The following is a 27,717-nucleotide window of genomic DNA, read 5'->3' as shown; positions in this document are numbered from 1 at the left end:
TATAAACTAACCACAACAAATGTATTTAGAAAAAACAAACGAAGATGGCAAAAGGCACTTTTTGAAAAAGGAGAAAAGAGAACAAAAAGAGAAAAGCACAGGTTCCTGTGGTTATAAAATAACCCTAACAAATTTAGAGGAAAAAAAAAAAAAAAAAAAGGTAAAAAACACTACCTAGATATTTCTCCATTACAAAAATGAAAAAAAAAAACTGCAAAACACTGAACGACCTCGATCTGTAGACCGCATACTAGGCTTTAGAGAAACACTGTAGAGTAGGCATAATGAGGTAAATTAGGTTCTTGAATATTGCAGGGTTATCTCCCCAGCCGGTGATACAAAATAGTCTGCAAACTGTTCCCTCACAGTCTCAGCCTCGACTGCATCACGAACAGAGGGGAACTCCACATAGAGGAGAGGGTCTGTTTGCATGTCATCCCAGTTAGGTCCTTGCCTCTGGCATACCAAATTGTGGAGCACACAAGTGGCTTTAATAACAGAATCTGCATGCCCAGGTCTCAGCTGGACGGTATTTTGCAGAACCCTCCATTTATTAGCCAAACTACTAAAAGCACGTCCAGCGTAAAGCCTTGCCCTATGTAATCTGTAGTTGTAGGCTTTTTTCCTTATATCCAGATCAAGCTCGATGAAGGGTTTCATAATATTTATATGAAGTCCAAAGGCCTCATCAGCAACCAGAACGTGCGGCAAAGCGTTACCTCCTTCCACAATAGGTTTGGGTCCCGGGACATTAAAGCGCCCTTGATAAAGCTTCCGTCCCATTGTAGAAGATCGTAAAACATTGGCATTCAGTGCACTTCCATAAGGTCCAACATTGATGGCCACAAACTTATAGGAGCTGTCAGCAATAGCCATCAAGACAACAGAAAATTTCTTACACTCTTTGGAACCACTTCTAGGTGGCATTTGAAATTGGATGTGTCTTCCATCCAGCGCTCCTATGCAATTTGGAAACTGTGTACGGATGGCAAATTCTTCTGCAACATCTCCCCACAGCTGCTCAGTAGGCTGGGGCATCACAATGGGCTGAAGCACTTCCCAGATCACTTCACACGTTTCATGAACAATCCTTTGGAGGATGGATCTCCCAAGAAGATATGTGACATGTAGGGAAGTTTCTCCAGTAGCCAGAAATCTGAAAATATAGGAGAGGTTAAGAGACATTAATGTAGACAGTCTGCAACTCCATTCATCTTAACCAGAAGGAGCAAGACTTTTTGTTCCCTGACCATCCCATTAACTCTATATTGTCACAAAATCTGCACCCTTTACCTATACTTGAACTGACAGTGAAGGGGAGTTTCTCTTTGTTCTCCGAGCAGTATTCTCCCCAGGCTTTTAGTCAGGTGCTCTACCCGGTTAATTTTAGTGAGCATCTGGCTGTCATTGGCTCATATCCTCATCCACCTCCTATACAGTAAGCAGAATTGAGCATAGAAGTGCAAGCTCTGCATTCTCCCATCGCACCCCACTCGGCTACTTTTCATGCTACCCAGCTGGAAAAAAATATGTCTTGGGAGAACACTGCAGAGTAATGCCCAACATTTTTAGATTAGAATTCCAAGGAGCCTGACTAAATTGCACACATTTCAAGCACTTTAGGGCCTTTTTTTCCACTAACGTGAATCTGCATGCATGGTCTGCAAAATTATCTTACCCCCGCAGGCGAAAAAAAACCCAAACATCTACCTTTGTCAGAATTTTCAGCGCGGTTTAAACGGCTTCACGTTAACGCGCATGCATTTTTGTTTACACATGTAGAAGTCAATAGTAATGAATGGTGACAGTAAATTAGCATACCCCCCCCCCCCCCAAAAAAAAATGTGCTTATGCATGCAAATGCAGAAGAATTCTCATACACATGCAAATCCGCAGGCATGTTTTTCTATGCAGATTCTAGGTATAGTGGAAATGGACCCTTTATGCTTGCTTGTACAGAAACACCACAGAAACCTGCAGGCGAACCGTGAAATAAACCTCTTATGCATAGGACTGTTCACTAGCAGGATGTAGCTCACTAGCAGACTTCTGAAGTGAGCGGGATATGGAGGCTGACATGTTTGTTTCCTTTTAAACAATGCACATTGCCTGTCTGTCCTGCCGATCCTCTGCCTTTAACCTCCTTAGCGGTAACCCCGTGCTGGACACGGGGTAAGCCGCGGCGGAGGACATCTCAGGCCCTGCTGGGCCGATTTGCATTTTTTTTCAAACACGCAGCTAGCACTTCGCTAGCTGCGTGTTTAGTCCGATCGCCGCCGCTCACCACCGATCCGCCGCTACCCGCCGCGATACAGGCCCCCCCCGCATACCCCTTGCGCAGCCTGGCCAATCACCGCCAGGCTGGATCGGGACTCCCTGTGAGGTCCTCACTCCATTCGTCGCTATGGCAATGAAGGAAGCCCTCAAGGAAATCCCGTTCAGAACGGGATTTCCTTATGGGCAAGCATGCCGGCAGCGATCAGACAGTACGAGGGGAAGCCACTGGTGTGTGTGTGTGTGGGGGGGGGGGGGAAGCATGTAGCTAGCGCTAGGCTAAAAAGGTTAAAAAAAACCTACCGCCAGGAAGGTTAATACTTTAAGCCATAGACCCTGAACAAGCATGCAGATAAGGTGTCTACGACAAATCTGACAAGATTAGCTGCATGGTTGTTTCAGGTGTGTTATTTAGACCCTACTAACCAGAAATATTCGAAGTACAGAGGCGCCCAAAGAATAAAAAGACCATACAATAAAACCATAAAAATGGGGGGTCCTGGATGACCTACCACCCCAAATCTTTTGGGGTGGTAGGTCATCCAGGACCCCCCATTTTATGGTTTTATTGTATGGTCTTTTTATTCTCTGGGTGCCTCTGTACTTATCTCGAATATACTTGTATCCACTGGTTGGATGGGTGTGATCACCTTTCTTCTACAGAGAGCGACTTCTTAGCCTGAGAAGATTAGTGGTTGCCTAGAATCGGCAACCCACACTTGTGAGTAACGTTACTTCTTTTAAACAAAGTGGTTAAAGCGGATCCGAGATGAAAAACTAACTATAACAAGTAACTTATCTATATATCTTATCTAAAGTTTAGATGGTTTACACAGCAAATCTAGCTGCAGTTTTAATAGAATATGATTATTTATTCCTGTGATACAATGACAGCAGCCATGTTGTTTGTAAACATTACACAGAGGCAGGCTTATCTGTTTCTTGAGCCATCAGCCTAATCCCCTCTCCTCATCCCTGCGTGCCGAGACTCAGAGCTGCTTCCGGGTTCTCCCCAAATGCAGAAGAGCAGCCAATCAGCGACGACTCTGCAAATCTCGCTTCTCGCGAGAGTTCCTGCGCATCGGCGCTATGATGCTAGACGGAGGGGTCAGGCAGCGCCATTAAGAAAGAGGGCAGCCAGCCACAAACAGCAAAGCTGCTGCACACGGAGGAAAACGCCATTAAACCCTATTTAAGGGTACAGGACGCTCCTCAAGGACGGGAGAGGCTGAACCCGTCCTGCACAGGCTTGAAAAAAAGGAAAGGTAAAAGAAAAATAAAGAAAAATAAAAGGAAAAAAAAATAGGCAACCTGTCCATTCGAGGACAGAAAAAAAGAATGGCTGGAGGGGGCGGGTCAAAAGGTTTTATAGGTAGTCTGTCCTATCGGGTTCAGGGGGCGGAGCCATAACCCATATGTATGCCGCCATGTTTGGTCCAGGAAATCAATGGCTAGCAACACCTCCCATCCTCCTGCCCAGACTGAGCTCCCATGAGCCCTTGCCACTGACAAGGCTCTCTGAAAACCTGTGGGCGTGGCTTTTTTAGTTTATAGGGAATTCGAGTATTAAAACAAAAACAAAAAAGTATTTGGCTTGAGGAATGCCCTATAAACAATAGGAAAGGAACACAATTATGCAATGTGTAAAAGTTTACCTCGGATCCACTTTAAGATAACTGTAATACACTATTGGGGCTCCCGTTCTATTTTTGTCTTCTACTGACCAGAAAGATCAGCAGGACTACCAGACAACTGGTATTATTTAAAAGGAAATAAATATGGCAGCTTCCATAGGTCTCATCCTTGGGTTCCTTTTTAAATAATACCAGTTGCCTGTCAGCCTACTGATCTCTTTGGTTGCAGGAGTGTCCGAATTGCACACCTGAAACAAACATGCAGCTAATCTTTTCAGGATCTATAGCTACCAAGGCTGTGGAGCCGGAGTTGGAGTCAGAGCAATTTTGGGTACCTGGAGTCGGAGGTTTCATAAACTGAGAAGTTGGATGATTTTTGTACCAAATCCTTAGTTCTGGTAAGTATTAGACTAAGATGACTAAGGCCCCGTTCACATCACAAACGCGGATGGCCACGCATGCGTAACGCAACGCATGCGAACGCACGCCATCCGCGTTTGTGTGCGTTGCGTGGTTGATCCCATTACTGAAAAGTGAATGGGACAGCCACGCGTTTTTACAAAAAATGCGTGCAGCATGCGTTCCCGGACCGCACAGGTCCGTAACGCATGCAGTGTGAACATCAGACAGTGCACTCTATGCACTGTCTGATGTCGTGCGTGTCGGCCTCCTGCACGCATTTCCAAAACGCGGCTGGAAACGCGTGCAGTGTGAACGGGGCCTAAGACTAGGAAGACTGAGTAGGAATCATTTTGGGTACCTGGAGTCAGAGTTGGAGGTTTCAAAAACTGAAGAGTCCGAGTTGGAGTCTGATGATTTTTGTACCTACTCCACAGCCCTGATAGCTACAGTACATGCACACACTGGTTCGAACTCAGCTGTGGTGGACAATAATGACAGTAATGATCGAGAATCAGGTGCCAGACTAGCATGTACAGCAGCCCGACGCTCGTGCACTGCACAATGGCATTGTTCTCCTTGCTTCCCTGCCCGCTGGAAGCTGCTCTGTCGCATGCACGCTCAGTCAGCAGTTACCAAGCAACAAGAGCAGTTGTAAGAGTTTGACAGTCTTTTCACTTCCTACCAACTGATAGTGGAAAAGGCACCTTCTTTGCTTTTGTGCAATCAATCAGTGAGCAAACCTGTTGCAGCCCATTTCAATGCAAAACGTGAGTGCAAACTGTCAGGAGGATATACAGCAGGACCAAGAGGCAGCATATCAGATTTCCACCCAGCAATTACAAAGCACTAGGAATGATCAAAGAGACGCAAATAACTGACTTGATGCAGGATTATAAAAACTTTATATGAAAATATATGCAGCTTGAAAACAATCCAACTGGATCCCATTAATGTCAACTGAAGTGAAGGGACATGGAGACAGACATACTGTATATTCTGGCGTATAAAACTACTTTTTAACCCTTGAAAATTTTATGAAAAGTCAGGGGTCGCCTTATATGCCGGGTGTCATTGATGCCAGGTGCTACGCCCTATCCCAGTGATGGCTAACCTTGGCACTCCAGCTGTGGTGGAACTACAAGTCCCATGAGGCATTGCAATACTCTGACAGCTCTAAGCATTACTCGGGGAGGCAGAGGCATGATGGGTGTTGTAGTTCTGTCACAGCTGGAGTGCCAAGGTTAGCCATCACTGCCCTATCCTGTTACCGCCTCTCAGATCTCGCTTCTGAGGACTGTAGTGAAGCGGCGTCAATCGCCTATATACTGTTATATACTGGGTACCACATACTCTACAGCACCAGTACATGATTTTTTTTCATGTTTTTATTTGGTGTGCGTTGGAAGAGGGAGGTAGTCTTATACGGCGAGTATATCCCAAACTCTATATTTTAACTGGAAATACGCCCAGTCGTCTTGTACACCGGAATATACGGTATTTATTTCCTTTTAAGCAATACCAGTTGCCTGGCAGCCCTGCTGATCCTCCGCCACAAATATCTAATATATTAGCCACAAAACCCAAAAAAGCATTTTCAGATCAGATATTTTTGACATTATTGTCAGATCTGACAAGACTACCTGCATGCTTGTTTCTGGTGTTATTCAGCCACTACTGCAGCCAAATAGATCAGCAGGGCTGCCAGGCAACTGGTAGTGTTATAAAAAAAAAAAAAAGTTTCTCCCCACGAACTGCGCTTTCTGTTGTTGGGGTCTGATTGCCCCCCAGATGTTTGTTTACTTTTTTTATAAATATTTATGTTCTTAATTTTTTAATAAATGTCTCTATTTATTTTTTTATTTTTTCCTAACTCCCTCCCTTCCTCCAGCCAGCCAGCCAGCCAATGACGGCAATCAGCTGTCATAGGCTTCAGCCTATGAGAGCCGATCGCTCTCCTGTGTCCCAGGGGGACAGCAGTGTCGTATGGCTGTCCCCAGTACAGCGCTGCTGCAGATCACAGAGCTGTACTATGATAATAGACAGTGGTTTCGCCATCTAACAGTCACCTAGCGGCGATCGCCACAGAGACTGAAGGCAGAGCGGAGCTCCGTCATCTAAGCAGGGATGCGAGCGCATTAGCATGCGCGATTTCCTGCAAAGCAGGCTCGCAGGACCTTATGCCAATCAGCATTAGGCGGTCCTGGGGCTGCCGCCTTGGCCACACCGATCGGCGTGATGTGGTCGTCAAGTAGTTAAAGTGAAATTCAACTGGGTTATTTTCAGGGCTCATTTCCATGGGCAGTTGATCTGTGTGCCTAGCAAGCAGTTGTGAGAGTTTGAGAGGCTTTTCACCGCCCATCAACTGCTCAAGGAAAATGCATACATTTGCATAATCCTGCATCAACTCGGAATTATTTGCATCTCACTGACCATCCCTACAAGGCACGTCACACCAATAGGGATGAGCATTTTGGTACAGAACTCAAATCTCAACCAAAGTGGACTGTGGCAGGGGGTCACTCTAGTCACTGCCTCTGTGCTCTGTCCCCTGCTACTACCTCCTTCTGGGTGTGATAGAGGAAGTACAGTGGTGTGAAAAACTATTTGCCCCCTTCCTGATTTCTTATTCTTTTGCATGTTTGTCACACTTACCGTATTTCGCGGCGTATAAGACGCTCCGGCATATAGGACGCACCCAGGTTTAGAGGGCAAAAATCAGGGAAAAAAATAATCGAAACCTGGTCTGGAGCGTCTATATATCAGGAGCATCTTGTACATGTCCTCCCCCAAATGGTGTCCTCCTATGTTCCTCATGTGTCCCCATGTGTCCTCCTGTATGCCCCATGTCTCCCCCTGTATGCCCCATGTCTCCTCCCTGTGTCCTCTGGTGTGACCCCCTTGTCCTTCCATGTCCTGGACTCCCCTGTGTCCTCCTGTTAGACCGCTGTGTCCTCCTGTCAGCCCCCTGTGTGTTCCTGGCAGCCCCCTGTGTGTTCCTGGCAGCCCCCTGTGTGTTCCTGGCAGCCCCCTGTGTGTTCCTGGCAGCCCCCTGTGTGTTCCTGGCAGCCCCCTGTGTGTTCCTGGCAGCCCCCTGTGTCCTCCTGGCAGCTCCTGGCAGCCCCCTGTGTCCTCCTGGCAGCCCCCTGTGTCCTCCTGGCAGCCCCCTGTGTCCTCCTGGCAGCCCCCTGTGTCCTCCTGGCAGCCCCCTGTGTCCTCCTGGCAGCCCCCTGTGTCCTCCTGGCAGCCCCCTGTGTCCTCCTGGCAGCCCCCTGTGCCCATTTGGCATCCCCCGTGTCCCCGCTGTGCCTGGCTCGTGTCCCTGCCTGCGTGTCTCCTCCCCCCCCTTGTGTCTCTGAGGCCCCCCCAGTGCAGCGGCGGCAGCAACAGCTTACCTCCTCCATCTTGCCCGCGGCGAATCAAGACATCTGGCTTCTCCGTGCGGCTTCCTCTAGTGTCGGGCATCTAATGACGCGTCATCAATGACACGTCATTAGATGCCCGACACTAGAGGGAAGCCGCACGGAGAAGCCGGATGTCTTCAATCGGCGCGGGCAAGATGGAGGAGGTAAGCTGTTGCCACTGCTCGCACGGGGGGGCCACAGAGACACAAGGGGGAGGGAGGAGACGCATCAGGGGGGAAGCCAGGCACAGCGGGGACAAAGGCAGGGAATCCCCGATGGCGGCGGTTTGTATCGGCGGGCGTTCGTAAGTCGGGGATTCCCTGCCTTTGCCGTATAAGACGCAGGGACTTTTTCTCCCCACTTTTTGGGGAGAAAAAGTGCGTCTTATACGGCGCCAAATACGGTAAATGTTTCTGCTCATCAAAAACCGTTAACTATTAGTCAAAGATAACATAATTGAACACAAAATGCAGTTTTAAATGATGTTTTTTATTATTTAGTGAGAAAAAAAAACTCCAAATCTACATGGCCCTGTGTGAAAAAGTGATTGCCCCCCTTGATAAAAAATATCTTAACTGTGGTTTATCACACCTGAGTTCAATTTCTGTAGTCACCCCCAGGCCTGATTACTGCCACACCTGTTTCAATCAAGAAATCACTTAAATAGGAGCTATCTGACACAGAGAAGTAGACCAAAAGCACCTCGAAAGCTAGACATCATGCCAAGATCCAAAGAAATTCAGGAACAAATGAGAACAAAGTACTGTAATTGAGATCTATCAGTCTGGTAAAGGTTATAAAGCCATTTCTAAAGCTTTGTGACTCCAGCGAACCACAGTGAGAGCCATTATCCACAAATGGCAAACACATGGAACAGTGATGAACCTTCCCAGGAGTGGCTGGCCGACCAAAATTACCCCAAGAGCGCAAAGAAAACTCATCCGAGAGGCCACAAAAGACCCCAGGACAACATCTAAAGAACTGCAGGCCTCACTTGCCTCAATTAAGGTCATTGTTCATGACTCCACCATAAGAAAGAGACTGGGCAAAAACGGTCTGCATGGCAGATATCCAAGGCGCAAATCACTTTTAAGCAAAAAGAACATTAAGGCTCGTCTCAATTTTGCTAAAAAAAACATCTCAATGATTGGCAAGACTTTTGGGAAAATACCTTGTGGACCAACGAGACAAAAGTTGAACTTTTTGGAAGGTGCGTGTCCCGTTACATCTGGCGTAGAAGTAACACAGCATTTCAGCAAAAGAACATCATACCAACAGTAAAATATGGTGGTGGTAGTGTGATGGTCTGGGGTTGTTTTGCTGCTTCAGGACCTGGAAGGCTTGCTGTGATAGATGGAACCATTAATTCTACTGTCTACCAAAAAATCCTGAAGGAGAATGTCCGGCCATCTGTTTGTCAACTCAAGCTGAAGCGATCTTGGGTGCTGCAGCAGGACAATGACCCAAAACACACCAGCAAATCCACCTCTGAATGGCTGAAGAAAAACAAAATGAAGACTTTGGAGTGGCCTAGTCAAAGTCCTGACCTGAATCCTATTGAGATGTTGTGGCATGACCTTAAAAAGGCGGTTCATGCTAGAAAACCCTCAAATAAAGCTGAATTACAACAATTCTGCAAAGATGAGTCGGCCAAAATTCCTCCAGAGCACTGTAAAAGACTTGTTGCAAGTTATCGCAAACGCTTGATTGCAGTTATTGCTGCTAAGGGTGGCCCAACCAGTTATTAGGTTCAGGGGGCAATTTCTTTTTCACACAGGGCCTTGTAGGTTTGGAGGTTTTTTTCTCACTAAATAATAAAAACCATCATTTAAAACTGCATTTTGTGTTCAATTATGTTATCTTTGACTAATGGTTAACGGTTTTTAATGAGCAGAAACATTTAAGTGTGACAAACATGTAAAAGAATAAGAAATCAGGAAGGGGGCAAATAGTTTTTCACACCAGTGTATATGAGAGCTGGTACACAATGTGATGGGCCGCAGAGAGAGGCGGTGACAAGGGCGACTTAATCCCGCCTACTGCAGCCCTCTTTAGTTAGAGGGGAACTGAAGAGAGAGGTATATGGAGGCTGCCATGCTTATTTCCTTTTAAGCAATACCAGTTGCCTGGGAGCCCTGCTGATCCTCTGCCTATAATACTATTAGCTATAGCCCCTGAACAAGCATGCAGCAGATCAGGCATTTCTGACTTTAAAGTCAGATCTGACAAGACTAGCTGCATGCTTGCTTCTGGTGTTATTCAGATACTACTGCAGAGAAATAGACCAGCAGGGCTGCCAGGCAACTGGTATTGATTAAAAGGAAATAAATATGGCAGCCTCCGTATACCTCTTACTTCAGTTACCCTTTAAGATTTGGAGTTCTGTTGCAAATCAGAACGCTCATCTCTATATGCCAGTGTAGAAAATAAAAATACAAAATGTGTCACCTCTTGCTATTTCAAAGATAATCATTTTACTTTTGCTTGAAGGTTTAACCTCCCTGGCGTTCTGGGTAACGCGTACAGAAGTACGCATTACCCATTTTGTTAAATAATTTTCTTTCCGCATGCTGTAGCTAGCGGATTGCTAGCTACAGCAGTACGCCATGCCCTACGCGTCCGCATCCATCCACCCACCCAATCCCCGCCGGCCATACTTACGCGTCCGCGATCCCGCGAGAAGCGTGACTTCGTATCGTCGTGTCTCCCATCGCCATGGTGATGATCGGACATGACGTCATCGACGTCATGGGGAGCTCCGATCCTTCCCATTGCGCAGCCTAGCGGTGATTCGCCAGGCTGCGCTAGGCGTTTCGGGGGGGAGACAGCCAATTAAGCGGCGCATCGCCGGGTAGTGGCGGCGATCGGACAGAACATGTAGCTAGCAAAGTGCAATGTTCTGAAAAAAAAAAAATAAGTAAAAGGACCCCCCAGGAGCTTAGCAATCCTCCTTGGTGTACATAGACGAGCTGAGCTCGTCCAACCCCCCAAGGAGGTTAAATCACACCTGAAGTGAGAGGTATATGCCATATTTATTTCCTTTTAAACAATACACATTGCATGGCTGTCCTGTTGATCATCTGCCCCTCATACTTTTAGCCATAGACTCTGAACAAGCATATACAGATCAGATGTTTCTGACTAGCTGATTAGCTGCATGCAGGTTTCAGGTGTGTGGTTCAGATACTACTGCAGCCAAAGAGATCAGCAAGGCTGATAGGCAACTGGTATTGTTTACAGGAAATAAAAATGTCTGCCACCATATGCTTCTCACTTAAAGTGACCCTGAGATGAGTAGTAATAAAATATTTATACATACCTGGGGCTTCCTCCAGCCCCCTCCGCACCGATTGCTCCCATGCTGCCTTCCTGCACCTCCTCATTGTCCCATTAGAAGCCTTGATAGCTTGGCCAGTCCAAATGCACTGTGCATGCACCCCACCCTCCCGTGGCCAGGAGCGCTCTGGACCAGCGGAGTACTACTGCGCAGAGGGGGGAGGCAAGCGCAGGCGCACTGCACCGACTGGCTCAGACTTGCCAAACTTACGAGGCTGTTAATGGGAGAACGAGAAGGTGGAGGAAGATGGCGTGGGAGTGATCGGTGTGGAGGGGGCTGGAGGAAGCCCCAGGTATGTATAAATCTTATTATCACTCATCTCTGGTACACTTTAGGCCCCGTTCACATCTGAGCATTTTGCCGGCTATTCCGGCAAAACACTCAAGCGCTAGCGTTTTTTAAAGCGCTAGTGCCATAATACTCTATGGGCCCATTCTCACTTGGACAATTTGCGCTAATCGCCGGCGATTAACGCAAATCGCCAAACGCAAATTTGTACCCTGCACCATTTTTCAGGCTATTTCCCGGCGATCGCATTTAGTGCTATAGAAGCGCTAATCGCGATCGTGAAAAATCGCTGTGTGAATGGTGATTTTTTGCGTTAATTGCCAGAGCACAATGCTAGCAAAAGCACTAGCGTTTTTCAAGTGTCAATGGGGCCTTAAGGTGATCTTTAAATTAGCATTAAAGGATACATCCGAGCTCAATGAAAATAAAATAAAAAAATTAACTTACCTGGGGGCTTCCTCCAGCCCGACAGCCGCCCTGTGCCCTTGCAGCAGCTCCGCCCACCGCCAGTGGCCCGGGGTCCCCTCTGGCGCAGGATGTCCACTGCGCCTCTCAGAGTCACACTGACATCATCCAGACTGTACTGCGCAGGAACAGTGGTTCTGCGCCTGCGCTGTAGTCTGGATGGCATCAGCGCTACCAGTGAGCCGCATGCTGGAGCGCAGGAGAAGCCAACCCGGAAGCTAAACTGGCGAGGTCGGCATCTCCACCGGAGGGGAGCGGGAGCCATCGCAGCTGCGGCGAGGGCACAGGACGGATGCAGGGGGCTGGGGGGAAGCCCGAGGTAAGCGGATTTTTTATTTTTAAACTGCTCGGACCTTCCCTATAATGGCTACCTGAAATCATTAAAAAAAAGTTAGATAGCTCAGTAGGAGAAGCCTCTGGCTGGTCCAGAGGCTTCCCCCGTCTTCCTACGCTCCTCCATTCCTGCGCTGTAACCCTTTTAACAATATTTGACAAAGTTGAATTTTGCTTGTGGCTGCGCTCTCCCTGCCGGGTGAGTGTAGCTGCAGAGTACGACCTGCGCAGCAGCACAGAGCCACTTGTGCACGAGCGTGGCCAGAAGATGGAAGTGTCCCGGCTGAGAGCAGAGGGTCATGGAGGATCTAGAGAGATTTTGCTTTCAAAATTCTACACAATACGGCATGAATATGCCTATAAAGGCTTAGGCCCCGTTCACACTGCACGCGTTTCCAGACGCGTTTTGGAAACGCATGCAGGTGGCCGACACGCACGACATCAGACAGTGCATAGAGTGTACTGTCTGATGTTCACACTGCATGCGTTCCGGACCTGTGCGGACCGGGAACGCATGCTGCATGCATTTTTTGCCAAACCGCGTGGCTGTCCCATTCACTTTTCAGTGATGGGATCAGCCACGCAACGCATACAAACGCGGATGGCGTGCGTTCGTACGCGCTGCGTTCCGCGTGCGTGTAATGTGAACGCGGCCTTAGAGAGGGTACACACAGCAGCAGTTTTCCATGGACAATTTTTCATTTGCACTGGCAGCACGGTGGCGTTGTGGTTAGTGCTCTCGCCTTGCAGTGCTGTGTGCCCAGTTTGAATCTCAGCCAGGACACTATCTACATGGAGTTTGTATGTTCTCCCATTTCTGCGTGGGTTTCCTTCAGGCACTCCAGTTTCCCCCCACATCCCAAAAACCCACAGATAAGTTAATTGGCTTGCCCCAAAATTGGCCCTAGGCTGCAATAAATACACTACACTTAGAACTATGGCAGGGATTGGATTGGGAGCTCCTCTGAGGGACAAATAACAAAACAACATACACTGTACATTGCTGCGGAAAATATTGGCGCTATATAACTACTAAACAATAAATTTGCATTGGGCATTATTCTGATTGCAATTTGCACCTTTTCTAAACGTGTTTTCCCGCACCTTGCGGCACAATTTCTATAACATACGGGGCGATTATCATTTTGGGAGGGGCTTCATGCTGTACAAAAATTGCACAGTACCACGCTTGCTATGTGATTTTCATGGGGTCCCATAGACTACTACCTAATCACAATTGCAGGAAAATGCAGCAGGCAGTATGAGTAGCTAAAAAATTACAACATGCACTATCGCCACAGTGAAAAAGGGACGCCATGAGGACAGTGATAATAACAGCGCCACTGCAATTTTTAGAAACTCTGTAAAAATAGCAAATGACCCAATTTTCAGCTCTAAATTGTGTGACATCCCCTCAATTTTGAACTTTGACATAGTCAACAATATATTTAAGGAAATATAGCAAAGCTCAGTTGCATTAATAATGGGACCATTAAAACACTAATGGATGGCTGACTGCTTACACACAAAACCTGTTTTCGTCACTTGCAACTGAAGGTATAAAAGGCTTACCGCAGGGTGAGGAGCAGTCGTTCCTCAGGGCGTATGCTAATCTGCATATCAGAGGCATCATGTGAGATGTGTGGCGTCACCAGCCGCAGCAGTTCATCAAAACTCGATATGGCCAGGTTTGTGTACTCCAGAAACCTGCGGGGGTGCCTTCTCAAGTCCTGGTAAAGGACATAAAAAGTTTTATCGGTCTTCCTTTGTAAGACCATAGGATGTACCCGACGACGCATTATTCTTGATCTCTGACTTATAAACCTGGCTAGTAGAACCCTGAATGCCAATAGGTCCAACTGCAGAGTAATTGCCGTCTCAAGATCCATCACAAAATAGCTAACAGATCACTTGCAAACAATAGCTGCAAAGGGTTATAAAAATTATTCACTTCAACTCTCTGTTCTCCAGGACCACTGATTCCCCTCAGTACTGTCTGCAGTACTTGGCTTCCTTGCTAGATACCAATGAATGCTCCTCTATGCACACACTTGTTCATCAGAAGTCCATTGACAGCAAACTGAGATTGGGTCACATGACCACAACACCTGGTCCATTAGTTTCTTTCTTCTTCAAGGCACACTCAACCTGAAGAAGACTCAACACCTAACCTACAGCCCTTTAGACTGCCTGTGATTAGTCCAATAGCACCCCAACTTTTAGTGCTTGTCACAGTCATATAACTTATAATAACTTCAATGACGTGCAGCGCTGCACCTGTCCCATGTGACCACTCTACTAATTTAGTTGTGCGCAACTACACTCCTCTGCTAAGCTGGACGTAGCTCCTCCCCTAACACAGAGATGCCTAGCGCTTTATAGAGCGCCTCCACTCTATGGTTTCCGGCGGGTGGCTCGTTTTGATGACGTCACCGCGCAGCACATGTTGAAGAGGAAGCACAGGAAGGTAATATGTGTGTTATATTTGGGGCGATGATAATACAGATGATAGCGATTGAAAAGCTGCGGGATATGTGTTGTTGTAGTCCAGCTACGAGATCCCCCGCCAGCGCCACTCTGCATTGCTGAACCCGGGAGACCACTCGTCATCTCACTAGTGTGCTGCTACTGCTGACTGCCATGCTGCGGAATTTAGCTCATCCGTCCTAGCAGAGATGGCTATGGAAACTAAAAGTGTGAGTGCGTGTGATAAGTAGTGAAGTGAGAGGGATATGGAGGCTGCATTATTTATTACCTTTTAAGCTTGCCTGGCAGCCCTGCTGATACTTTTAGTATACCTTCCAACTTTTTGAGATGAGAAAGAGGAACACTTAAGCAACTCCCTCCCTTTCTATCCTGGTTCATTTTACTTCATTTTAACATTTTACAATTAGTAATATATCAAAGGATGGGAATAAAGTTTAGAGTCAATCAAATACATTTTACTAGAGAAATATATATATTTACATAGAAAGAGGGACAAAGTCCTGAAAGAGGGACAAATTAGGAGGACATGCTTTTAGCAGTTGGGAGCCATGCTTTTAGCTATAGACCCTGAACAAGCATGCAGCAGATCAGGTGTTTCTGAAATTGCCAAACCTGACAAGATTAGCTTCATGCTTGTTTCTGGTGGTGTTCCGACACTATTGCAGCCAAATAGATCAGCAGGGCTTCCAGGCAACTGGTATTGTTTAAAATGAAACAAACATGGCAGCCTCCATATACTTCTCGCTGTAAGCCCCATTCACACTAGAGCAGAGGTGTCAAACTCAAATACAATGTGGGCCGAAATTGTACACTGGGATCTAGTTGCAAGCCAACCTCAATGTCTAGTGGCCACATCCCTCCCTTATAAAGTCCCAGTTCTCTAATGCCCCCTCCCTTCCAATTCCCTAGTGTCTAGTGGACCTCCTCCCCTATACAGCTACCTGGTGTCTAGAGACCCCCACCCTCGCCTATATAGTTCCCTAGTGTTTAGGGCTTTCTCCCCTACCTCCCCCATATGGCTTCATCTCCAGTACAGTTTCCCTGGTGGTCAAGAGTGGGCCAAACATAATGCAAAGTGGGGAAACCCCTTGAGGGCCAAATTTAATAGCCCTGAGGGCCAGATTTGGCCCGCGGGCCGGAGTTTGACACATATGCACTAGAGCGTTTTGCTGGCGATTTTGGCAAAATGCTCAAGCGCTAGTGCTCTAATACCATATGGGCCCGTTCTTACTTGGACAATTTGCGTTAATCGCCGGCGATTAACGCAAAGCCTGCACCATTTTCCGGCGATCGCATTTTAGTGCTATAGAAGCGCTAAACGCGATTGCAGGAAAATTGCTGCAGTGTCCAGTGATTTTTCTGCGTGAAATCGCGGAAAAATCACTCCTGCAAAACCCGGCATTTTGCGCTTTCAAGTGTGAATGGGGCCTTAGGTTCCCTTTGAACCTTTCACACCTAATTGACATGTCCATCCGCTGAATACTGATGGACTCCTTTATACTAATAAAGGAGAGGAATAAAGCAGTACTGCAGAGGTAAACACATCTGGCTCATGCAAAAAATACATTTTGTCCACCACTTTACTTCTATTTCATGTTTTTATTAGCTTATCAGTCTGAATTCTAATATAATTTACCCTTGTTCTATTTGGTGTTTAATTGATTAACCTATTAACTGCATTTCAGGGGGGAAAAGTAATCACTAATAGCAACCTACTTCTCTAACCACAGTACGATTCAAGATTTTTTTTCTTCTGTTTTTCTGCAGTAAAAATGGCTAAAAACAAAGGGAAAAAACAGAAACAAAGTAGTGTGTTCCATATCGCAAACACCAAAACTGTGAAAGCCAAAAATAAAGCAAAACCAGTAAAATCTTCACTAAAAAGGGTATGTATTTATAGATTTTGATGGCTTAGAGCCTGACTGGTGGTATACCTATTTTTGTTTTTTTTTACTGTTTTCTAGATTAACGTGCATAACAGTGACAAAGTGAGGAAAGCAGACAAAGTTTTCACAGAACTGCACAAAACTGTCACACAGTTGAAAAAAACAGCAGCATCACATCAAAAGCCAGCTCAGGTAATAACACCAGCTTGCTTTACTGGCTACTCAAGCAGGGTTGCACAACAATACTATAAAGTCAAATGTTTTGCAAGGTAATGCTGTGTGGGATGGATCAAGTAAAAATGGTGCTGCCATAGGTGGCCGTAGTAAAAGCCGCAGAAATGAATAATTATGGTGCCCGATAAATAGCAGGCGCCATAATTATCATTCATTGCCACTAATCGCAGCCTCAAACACTCATAACTATTTTTTTCTTGTCCATGTAGGTCATTAAAGTGGAACTAAACTTAGTATTTCCTCTAAGCTCTAAAAGATTAACCACAGTATAACAACCTTTATAGAAATGTCTTCATTACAATTTATGATAATTTGAAAAAAAAAAAATGGAAGTTTAGAACTGGATTCACTTCACAGGGAGCACTGAACACTGTATGCCTAAGGCTGTGTTCACACACAAAATCTGTACAGTTCCATTTTAGTCATGTCAGTTATCAGTTTTGTATGGCTGGGTTCACACACAAAATGTGTCCATTCCTCTCAGGTAAAAACTGATGGAAACTGACATGATGAACAGAACTGTACATCTTTTATGAGTGAACCCACACTCAATGTTTACTGTAAGGGGAGAGGGCCATAGAGGTACTCCTGCAGTCTATTCACAGCTGCTGATAACTAATGAAGGCACTTTCATGTGGTTAACCACTTAATTCACCACTACAGAATATCTACATTTTCTGTGACTTCAGCCATGAGGACATAAATGTCATGTAGATGAAGCAGGGCTGTGCAGGATTGGGCTTGCTCCTGTGCACACCTCTGGCACTATCTGCTGCAGCAGTAATTGGTGAAAGGGAATATATGTTCCCTGAACCAATAGGATTGAGTTTTACCATTAAAAGTACTTTGATTTCCAGGTGTATAATGTGTTTAGGCCTAAACAATTTTTAGGAAAAATTGAATCAAGCGAAATTTTGATTAGTTACACAATTTTATTCAAGTCAAGCTTTGTTCCCCCTCTGTCCCCATCTCTTTGTGTATCTTTGTCTGTATCCCCTCTGTGTCTTTGTGCCCGCTTTGTCGCTCTCTTGACCCCCATGTGTCTTTGTGCCGGTTTTGTCTCAGTGCTCCCACTGGGTTTCTTTTGCCCCCTTCATGTCTTTGTGCCCCTTTTGTGTCTTTGTGCCTCCACTGTCCCCCAAGCTGCGGCTGTGCTGGACCATACATTCCAGCATAGGTCCAGCGATGTCAGTCTATCCACTTCGCCTCCTGCAGGCTCTAATGCACAGCATACTTCCTGTTTGTCATGTGACATATAGGAACCAGGAAGTATGCTGTGTGCACAAGAGCCAGTGATGTGTCTGATTGTGCTGCTTGTAAATTTACACTGCCCTGCATGCACAGTAGGCCACATTTCCTATATAATTATGCTGCCAGTGGTAAACAGCTAAGGGGTTGATTCACTATAACAAATAGCGTGCCTTATCAGAGTCGCATAGCGAGCGCTACGAACGTATGCCTGCTAATTCGCAATGACGAGAGCTCCGCTTGTCCTGCCCTGAGCACCTGCGGGTCCAGTCACTTTAAAGGACATTATCCCCGCACTTTAATTGGCCCAATAGGCTGCCTGTCACTTGACAGGCAGCCTATTGGGCCAATCAAAGTGCAAGGATAATGTCCTTCAAAGTGACTGGACCCGCAGGGGCTCAGGGCAGGACAAGTGGAGCTCTCATTGCCAATTAGGCATAAGTTTGTAGCGCTAGTTATTCTACTCTGATAAGGTGTGTTAACTGATAAGGCACACGATTTGTTATAGAGAATCAACCCCCCTTCCACACCTCCTACACTCCCCAAAATTTCAGGGTAGGCATAACACCGGCAATAGGACGGCCAGCGTTAAACTCGTGCGGAAGGTATGCCTAACACTGCCGATGCTGCGGGTTGCATGCGCCCGGACTTTGGTAAACTTCCCCCATGCGGAAATGACATTGCAGAAATTTCCGCTTTGATTCCAAAATTGTGATCTTGGTTTAAATTTGAAAATGTTCTAATGCAGGTTAACACACTGCACTGTTAAGCCTATGCGACGTTCACAGTATGATAAGGTTGCTTTGTAAATGTTGCCTTATTGTAACGCACTTCTGCAGTGCTTTACCTCCAAACGCACACGGTAACAGATGCAGGGAAGCATACTTTTCATTGCCAGTATGCTCGGTTTATAGTTTTTTTCCTTTTTCCCCATTAAAGAGACACTGAAGCGAGAATAAAGCTCGCTTCTTGTCTCATAGTCAGCAGGGGCATGTGTGCTCCTGCTAAAACGCCGCTATCCCGCGGCTAAACGAGGGTCCCTGACCCCCCAACCCCCCCGCAAAATCTGCTGCTCTTGAGGCAGGGCTAACGGCTGCAGCCCTGCCTCTCAGCGCAGTCTCTCCCCCGCTCCTCTCAGCGAAGGAAGACTGAGGGGCGGGGGAGAGACGGAGATACGCGCTGGCAGACGCGCGTGAGGCAGGGCTGCGGCGGTTAGCCCTGCCTTAAAGTGAACCTCCTGACTAAAAATCGACTCAGCAGCACTGAAAAGGCCTGGTGTTTCTTTAACAGTTTCACAGCATCAGAACTTTGTTTCTCTTATACAAGCCTCATTTTTAGCTGCACAGAAGAAAACTGCCCGGGCATTTTTCCCCTGATGCTCTGCAAAGCATGATGGGATTTCTGATGTTCTCATTCTGCTGTTTTGATGCAATTTTTTTTTTTTTTACATTTTGAATTTGACATTTGAAGCCTAGCGCATACAGCTGGGAGGGGTTATCAGGACAAAGGACAATTGGAACTGTGTCTTATGCTCCTTGTCACCTCTTTTCAACCAAAAAGATGGCAGCCCCCATGAATCAAACATTTGCCTGTTCTTTTAAAACAGGGTGGGTAAGAGATTATATTACCTATCTATTCTAATTAACATAACTAATGTAACTTAATGACATGTTTGTTTAGGCTGAAGTTCCCCTTTAATCCGGAAGAGGGGGATGCGCTGCTCGGAGGGGATTTCGGGGGGGAAAAGGATCCCCGTTTAGCCGCGGGATAGCGGCGGTTTAGCAGGGGCACACATGCCCCTGCTGACTGAGATCTGAAGCGAGATTTATTCTCGCTTCAGACTCTTTAAAATGCATAGAAACATTGTTTGTGGGAACAAAATGCCATACAATGAAAGCCTAGTTTTTCTTGAAGAAAAGATACATATTTCATTTAGGTGTCATAAGTAGGGATAAAGTTATTGCTGATGAAATAGGTACATAGCTAAAATGTAAAAACTGCAGTGGTCCATAAAGGGGAATCGAGGTCTGGATGCAAAGTTGTTAAACGTAGAGCAGTGGATTTCTTCAGCAACTAAGGCCCAGCTCAAGCAGCCAGTTCTGGCAGCTAGGAAGCAGAAAATCATTTGGCACTTCCCGTTGATCAACGTCACTTCAAGTTTTGAGTCCCGGTGGGGGGGGGGGGGGGGAATAGGAACCACAAAACACAGCTGATGCTAGATTTACAGGCATGGGCAAACTCAGCCCTCCAGCTGTTACGGAACTACAAGTCCCACAATGCATTGCAGGAGTCTGAAAGCCGCAGTCATGACTCAAGGCAAATGCATTGTGGGACTTGTAGTTCCGTAACAGCTGGAGGGCCGAGTTTGCCCATGCCTGTGCTAGAAGCGACATGCTGCATCACAGAAAATACTATTGACCGAGGCGCTTGCACAGTCAACAGTAAATGCATTGTGATGAACGTTCCCAGTAGGAAACAGAGACTGACTCCAGCAGCTGTCCTTTCGAACCCAGCCTGTATGTGGGTGGGGAATAAAAAGTTTCATTGTGTGTTATGCATATGAGTTTGGTATGCTTTAACTAAATTATGTTTTTCCTTTTATAGATTTCCAAACCAGCCCCCAAACCCCCTGCAGACGTGGACAAAGCTGCAGATTTGTTTTCACAGCTTTAGACTTTTTAACTTCGTAATAAAACCATTACACTATGTGAGGACTGTACATTTTTTTATTAGAAAAAAAAATTACAAGGGTCAGAAGTACAGCAACAGGTTGTTAACAGAAGGAAGAGGAAGCTTGGAAGAGATCAGAGGCAGGCAATATACAAAGCAAACATTGTAACTGAAAGTGCTAAAAGCTACAAGGCACTTGGAGACTGCCCAGTCAGGAATGGACCCGGCTCAAGCCTTGCATGTTACTTGGCAGTGGTTATTTACAAAAGAAGAAACATATTAAAGCTTGTTATAGTTACCTAGACACAATAAACAATGTATATAATGAATAGAGTCCAGTGATTTGGCACTAAATAGCTGCACAAAATGCCTCCTTGGTTTTTCAATGCTAGTTCAAGATTACACTGTTGTGTAGGGATGGCAAATGCTTAGAACTCCTGGAGAAGCATGTGATCAGCTGATAGATTAGTAAGGCTCTGATTTGCTGTGATGACTTCAAGGTTTAACACATGATCATGACCAGCAAATCAGAACCTTACAACTCGATCAGCTGATCAAACCCTTCTACATGAGTTCTCCTAAGCATTGCCAGCCCTACTGGTGTGGATTACTGGTATCAAAGCCACTTCTATGTCTGGCATGTATAGACAGCAGAGGTAGTCAATGAGAAGCAAATAAATTCTGGATTGCAAATTTTATGCAGGTTGAATGCATCTTGAAATTGGGCCAATCAATGTTGACAAAATATGCTGGATTGTCTCAATTTCGAGCTGTATACTATTTGCATGCATGAATACATGCTGGTGTTTGCATCTCATTGGCCATCTGTAGGATAAACATATTAGTGCTTATGTAAAAAAAAAGTGTAAAACTGTGGATGATTTTTTTTTGAGAACTGAGGGATGTAGACTGAAATCCACACCTATGAACAATGTAAGTTTTATTACAGGTAAAACAATTCACATAATGAATGTATCATAATCTAGATAACTGGAGGTTGCATTAAGGACAGTGATGCACCAGGATACCCAGAATAAACAAACGACAGAACCCGCCCAAGCACATAGCACTACTTAATGATCAGGCAGGCAGGTAGCACTTATCCAGTCACTTGAGCAGATGGATAATGTAATAACTCAAATAGAGGAAGTTTACATAGCAAAATCAAATGGCATAAGTAAGGTGAATGGTGCAGCGACTCCAGGCAGGAGTAAAAGGGTCCATTATCAGTACAATATCTTCCTCAGATGCAATCATTTAAACAGATATTTATGATTTAAATGTACAGAAAACCACACTGTATGTGGAATAAATTGGCGTTGCTATGGTAGATTGGAATACTGAATTTTGCCATAATGTTGGGTAATTTATCTAAAGAGAGAAAGTGCTGTAATCAACCTGATTATTAGAACAATATATCATTACCATATATCATTGAGTTATCACATTGGCGGAAAATATTGTACTGCTAATGTTTACCTGTAGGAACCAGTAACCAATACAAAAATGTCTGCTGGCCTCAGATTCTGATCATTATCATACAGGGAGTCACAGATGAAGGCAGGAGGTTCTTCAAGCCTCCCATAGCATAATGTCCATACACATACAATCCAAATCTGGACTTGACCCTTAAGCGAATCTTCAATTTTATTATCATCCCAGCAAGTAGTATACACATCTGTGCTTGCTTGTTGCTGTATCACCGCTTGCTGGAATGATCATAAAAAAATTGAAAATTCACTTAAAGGTGGCCATACACTGGTCGATTTGTCATCAGATTGACCAACAGATAGATCCCTCTCTGATCGAGTCTGATCAGAGGGACCGTATGGCTACCTTTACTACAGATTGTGAATCGATTTCAGCATGAAACCGTTCACAATCTGTGAAGCTGCCGCCGCCCCGCGTACATTACCTGATCCGGCCGGCACGACTCCCCCGGTCTCCGCCGTCTTCTTCTCCGCGCTCAGCTTCACTCAACTTACTACCGGGGGAACAGAGGGCGCTCTACTGTTTAAACTTCCTGCCGGGACAGGAAGTGAAGCCAGCCGGAGCCCAGCAGAGAAGAAACCAGGGGACTCGCGCCGGCAGAGCAGGTAATGTATTGCCGCTAGCGTCGGTCATTCGACCTCCGCTATCGACGCACTCTCGACGCACTCCCGACCCACCAGCGATTGAGTAAAATCTTCCGCAGGGGCGGCTTGACAGGAACGATTTATTTCGGATGGAAATAAGATAGTTCTGTCAGCGTTTGCACAACGATTTCACAGCAGATTCGATCAGTAATTAAATCTGCTGTATATCGGCGGGAAAATCGTTAGGTGTATGGGCCCCTTTAGAAGGGTCGAGTCCAGATTTGGATTGTATGTGTATGGACACCTGTAGCAAACATACAATAGCTATGTACATAGAAAATAACATCCAGTTTTGCATATTGTAATTCATTTTGTGATCGGCTTTTCAGGTTTACTGTCTTGATTGCATTTTTGTGGATTTTGGGCTACATGCCCATCCTATCCAGTCATCCTATTTACATTGTGGATGACTCTACATCCTTATTCATTTTATGTACATTTCAAAAGGGCATGTAGTAATTTGGGCACCGGGGAAAGCCGCTAGCAGAGTATTGGTAAAATTACCAATCTACTACTATTGTGCAATGCGATATACTGTATATATCACTCATTTTTACTGATACTTTGCTATTGGTAAACCTAATCCTATTATCCTTTATCCCTCCCTCTACTAATGTCTAACCTAGGGGTAGGGAACCACTACCCAGGGGTAGTTGATTTACAGCACTAGATGTATAGGCACCTTAAATATAGTGACAGCCTGGGAATCACACTACAGTTACTTGAGCATGAATTGACGTTTTGGCCTCAGGAGTGTGTGACATCACACACGCCAAAGTTACGCTGGCAACCACATGGGCCGCGTGTATGAGGACAGAGTGTGGAGCAGGCAGTGGACACAAACATGTAAAGTATACTGCACAGGGCACATTTTACAATGGAGGGGGGAGGAAGGGGGACAGCATTACAAGGTTAATTCCCAACAGATTACATACTGAAAATCGATTGGGAATCGGCCTGCGGTGTAGGGGCAGGCCACAGATCTCTTTTGATGTACGGGTACCTCTAGTCTCTTTGTAATGGTTTGTTCACCTTCATATAAGTATCTGTGTTTAGACGTTGGGAATATTTACATTGTATAGTAAGAGAAGACTAATGCTGGGAATACACCATGAGGTTTTGTTGGCAGATAGATGGCTCAATAGATAATTACCGACAAGTCCGATCTGATTTCGATCGTTTTTCTCATTGAAATGAATAGAAAATGATCGGGCAAGTAAATCTGCCAAAAAACATCCTTTTTCAGCATAAGGAATCTGTTCTCTATCTGTACCAACTTCATTGTCTCATATGTTTTGTGCATGTTTAGGGTTACCTCAAATGGTATCAGCCAGACAAACAACCTTTCAAGTCGCATCAAGGGAGAAGGACAGCTGTACATGCCAGTTTACCTCCCTAATCCCAGACGTCAATATACAGGTCATGATTGGACTTTAGTTGTATACATTTTCTGATGTCATGTAACTGCCTACTTTATGTGTGTTATAAATTGAAGGTCCCGCTGACAGCTGGTCTGATGATATACTACAGACTACGTTGTCTAATATCTCATATGCAAAACAAGGCTGCGGAGTCGGAGTTGAGGTGTTTGAGCAATTTTGGGTACCTGGGGTTTGAGTCGGAGGTTTCATAAACTGTGGAGTCAGTTGGATGATTTTTGTACCGACTCCACAGCCCTGGTGCAAAATAAAGGTTTTCTTTTAATTTGGAAACCGCTCAACGTTCTTGTATCTGAGAAATGAAATTTCTCAGGACAGAACTGATAAAAATGAACATGCCTCTAAGGTAGGTCGAGTAACAAGCTTCCAGAACACCTATTTTAGTAAGTTAGATCTATATTCCATAATGCGGTGGAAAGCATCATCACCCAACCAACCTTGAAAGGAGGAAAGCTGATAAGCTGAACGCTGCTCCTTCCACCTTCACCCAGCTAGACAAAATGCCCCCAACCTAACTTTCACAGGGAGCCACAATACTAGCGGGGCGGGGGATGGTTGGGAAGAGCAGCTGAACATCCTTCTTCAGGGTAAGAGAGGGGCCAATAGAAATGCAGCATTTTGAAAACCTATTAATTTGTTACCTGGGGGTATCTTTGTTTTTATACCACTTCTGGCACACTGCAAGTAAAGCTGAAAGCCATCGTTAACTTTCTGAATGTAATTAGTCTTGCGCAAAGATCCAGTTCAATGCAGGGGAATTTTTGTTTATTGCCAAGAAAAAAAATAACTGCTGTGTGGAGTTAAAGGAAACCTGAAGTGAGGGATATGGAGGCTACCATCTTTATTTCATGTCTGGATCACATACCTGAAACAAGCATACAGCTATTCCAGTCAGACTTCAGTCAGAAACTTCTAATCTGCATGCTTGTTCAGGGTCTATGGCTAAAGGTATGAGAAAAGGATCAGCAGGACAGCCAGGCAATCTGCATTGTTTAAAAGGAAATAAATGTCAGCCTCCATAGCCCTCTCAGGGCAGATGTGCTTTAATTGAATTAAAGATATGGTTTCTCCAGTATTGTTAGAATTCTAGATAACGTTGCCTGGCATCTATTGTACTTCCTTTGGATGTCACATGGTCACACCTGAATGAACCACCCACCAGCTGCATGCAGAGAGGAGAGGAAGCAGACGGAACAGTGGGAAGGATATCTGACCCATAAAAAAAAAAAAGTTTTGTTAACTATTTCTATACACTGTACATAATCGCTCGTCATTGGGAATACAATTTGCCTTAATTGGTTTTGGGTTTAGTTGGCCTTGGTAATAACAAATGGCCACTACAGTTGGGAGTGATGGGACCACATACAGGGAGGTGGAGAGGGAAAGCACTAGACAATATGGAACTGTATAGGGGAGGAGGGGGGAACACTAAACACCAGGAAACTGTATAGGGGAGGGAGGACCACTAAACATCAGGGAATTGACACCAGAGAACTTTATAAGAGAGAGATTTGGCCAGCAGACTAAGGTCAACCCACGACTTGGTCCAAATTCCTGGTAAGTATTAGATTAAGGAGTTGTAGTCGGAGTCATTTTGGGTTCCTGTAGGCTTCATAAACTGAGGAGTCAGATGATTTTTGTACAGACTCCACAGCCCTGCCTGTAGCCTAAATGCTTTATAGGACAGCGGATACCTATAGCAAGCATTCTTGGTGATATTCTCAAAATCTGAACTTGGAAAATGAAAGCAATAACGTATCTCACTGCTATAAACACTTCAGACAGTTTTAATGCATGGAGATCCGTTCTCAGAAGGATGACCGTATCAGATCCGACATCACTGAAGCTTGACAAATGTCACAGCCGACAGACAAATCAGCCACTTTGTGGACCATAAACAGTTAACAGGCGCAATGGACTGTTAAAATGGAAAACCAGCAATTTCTTACCAAGGAAAAAACGCAAGGTGTGTCTTCAGGAAATTTGGTTTACAGTTAATCACTGTTATACGCTTTATAAAAAAAAAATTTGATCTAAAACAGTTCCAGTAATAAAAATATATCATGCTTATAAAAAAATCTAGCGTCACTGTACATGGGAAAAAAAATCCAAGTTGAGAAAAAAAAAACAAAATCAACTTTGATGCTACTCTGTGTGTAAGGCAAATAGGAGGTAGACAGGAATCCAGAAGAGAAGAAAGTAAATCTAATAATTTAGTATCTGTACATCAAACAGATCGCACACTCCTTCAGTGTCATCCAAGTTAAAGTTGTAGTCGTCTCCAGGAGTCGGGGAAAGCCGTAGAAGGGGGAACACTGCAATAAAGAGGGAGAATATCAGATCTGACTGATCAAAGTGTAAACCAAGCAAACAAGCTGAACCAGTCACAAACCTTAAAGGACACCAGAGGTGAAAATAAACTAATGAAATAATGGTTTCTATCCTTCTCCTAAAATGACTTTTTACGATATTCCACAGTTTTGTGTTTAAATCTACTTTTTTACGTTTTAACTGTTTTATTGTTTTTGCTCAATGACACATTTATTGAAGTATCCCAGAGCTAAAATGTATGAACTATTGACTATTTTTATCTCTTTCCTGCTCTCAGAAGCCATTTTCTGCTAGGGAAGTGTTTTATAGCTGTAATTTCTTAGCAGTAAGGGTCACACTGTAGTCTAACCCAGTCCTGACTCAGGCAGGAACTGCCACTTACATACCTGTTTAAAGGGGGACTGAAGTAAGAAGTATACAGAGGCTACCATATTTATTTCCTTTTAATCAATACCAGTTGCCTGGCAGCCCTGCTGGTCTATTTCTCTGCAGTAGTATCTGAATAACACCGGAAACAAGCATTTAGCTAGTCTTGTCAGATCTGACTTTAAAGTCTGAAACACCTGATCTGCTGCATGCTTGTTCAGGGGCTATGGCTAATAGTATTAGAGGCAGAGGACCAGCAGGGCTGCCAGGCAACTGGTATTGCTTAAAAGGAAATAAACATGGCAGCCTCCATATACCTCTCTCTTCAGTTCCCCTTTAACTCTTTCAGGCAGAGAAAAAAAAAAAAAAAAACAGGAACACCGCAGTTATTTGTGTGCTAGGCACTGTACACACACATGTCTATTTCACCATGTCACCTCGGGTATCTTTCAAAGAGCACATATTTTCACAAATAGTGCCCAAGTACCTTATAGCAGACCCAAATATGCTGGGTTTTAGCAGGTAAGAAATCATTTTTCAGGACAAATATTCGGCTGCATTTTATTTATATATTAAAAAAAATGTACAAATTTGCTTGAATATAAGCCTAGATTTTTGGTCCAAAAAGTGGGCTAAAAGTGGGGGTCTCTGCTTATACCCTAGTCACTGTCCCTCAAGTGCATCCTTTTTCAGCATAAACAATCTGATAGCCAGTCTCCCGTGGTCACACCTGAGGCAATCAAGCCTCATTTTAATTTCGAATTTGAGTAGTCGAATACTTGAAAGC

General features: G+C 45.0%; 3 protein-coding genes across 4 annotated transcripts in view; 1 reads left to right on the top strand and 2 right to left on the bottom strand.

Annotated features, from left to right (window-relative positions):
• Positions 1–107: 107 nt before the first annotated feature.
• LOC137519007 (uncharacterized) lies at positions 108–14,514 on the bottom strand. Its single transcript, XM_068237577.1, has 2 exons — positions 13,707–14,514; positions 108–1,156 (listed from the first exon to the last, which is right to left on the bottom strand). The coding sequence occupies exons 1-2, from the start codon at positions 14,021–14,023 to the stop codon at positions 295–297; spliced, it is 1,179 nt and encodes a 392-aa protein (XP_068093678.1). The 5' UTR covers positions 14,024–14,514; the 3' UTR covers positions 108–294.
• On the top strand, positions 14,497–20,988 carry RBIS (ribosomal biogenesis factor). 2 transcript variants are annotated; one of them, XM_068237580.1, is made up of 4 exons: positions 14,497–14,601; positions 16,389–16,507; positions 16,586–16,699; positions 20,594–20,988. In XM_068237580.1, exons 2-4 carry the CDS (start codon positions 16,394–16,396, stop codon positions 20,660–20,662), a joined length of 297 nt encoding a protein of 98 aa, XP_068093681.1. In that variant the 5' UTR covers positions 14,497–14,601; positions 16,389–16,393; the 3' UTR covers positions 20,663–20,988. The 2 variants fall into 2 exon arrangements, with proteins under 2 accessions (XP_068093681.1, XP_068093682.1); XM_068237581.1 differs by lacking the exon at positions 14,497–14,601 and adding an exon at positions 14,620–14,830.
• E2F5 (E2F transcription factor 5) overlaps positions 20,698–27,717 on the bottom strand; it is a 47,306-nt gene continuing 40,286 nt past the window's right edge. Inside the window, exon 9 of the mRNA XM_068237579.1 lies at positions 20,698–26,548. Within this exon, the coding sequence (XP_068093680.1) occupies positions 26,439–26,548 (110 nt within the window). The 3' untranslated portion in view covers positions 20,698–26,438. The remainder of the gene's footprint in view (positions 26,549–27,717) is intronic.

This window comes from Hyperolius riggenbachi, chromosome 5 (assembly GCF_040937935.1).
Source record: "Hyperolius riggenbachi isolate aHypRig1 chromosome 5, aHypRig1.pri, whole genome shotgun sequence".
NCBI classification, from domain to species: domain Eukaryota; kingdom Metazoa; phylum Chordata; class Amphibia; order Anura; family Hyperoliidae; genus Hyperolius; species Hyperolius riggenbachi.
This window is presented reverse-complemented; position numbering and strand designations above follow the sequence as displayed.

Excerpts from the sequence above, each read along its gene's own strand:
- RBIS (XM_068237580.1), top strand. The coding sequence starts at position 16,394 with ATGGCTAAAAACAAAGGGAAAAAACAGAAACAAAGTAGTGTGTTCCAT. Across the intron at positions 16,508-16,585 it reads TAAAATCTTCACTAAAAAGG|ATTAACGTGCATAACAGTGA; the intron begins GTATGTATTTAT and ends ACTGTTTTCTAG. Across the intron at positions 16,700-20,593 it reads CACATCAAAAGCCAGCTCAG|ATTTCCAAACCAGCCCCCAA; the intron begins GTAATAACACCA and ends TTCCTTTTATAG.
- LOC137519007 (XM_068237577.1), bottom strand. The coding sequence starts at position 14,023 with ATGGATCTTGAGACGGCAATTACTCTGCAGTTGGACCTATTGGCATTC. Across the intron at positions 1,157-13,706 it reads CGACTGCTCCTCACCCTGCG|ATTTCTGGCTACTGGAGAAA; the intron begins GTAAGCCTTTTA and ends CTATATTTTCAG.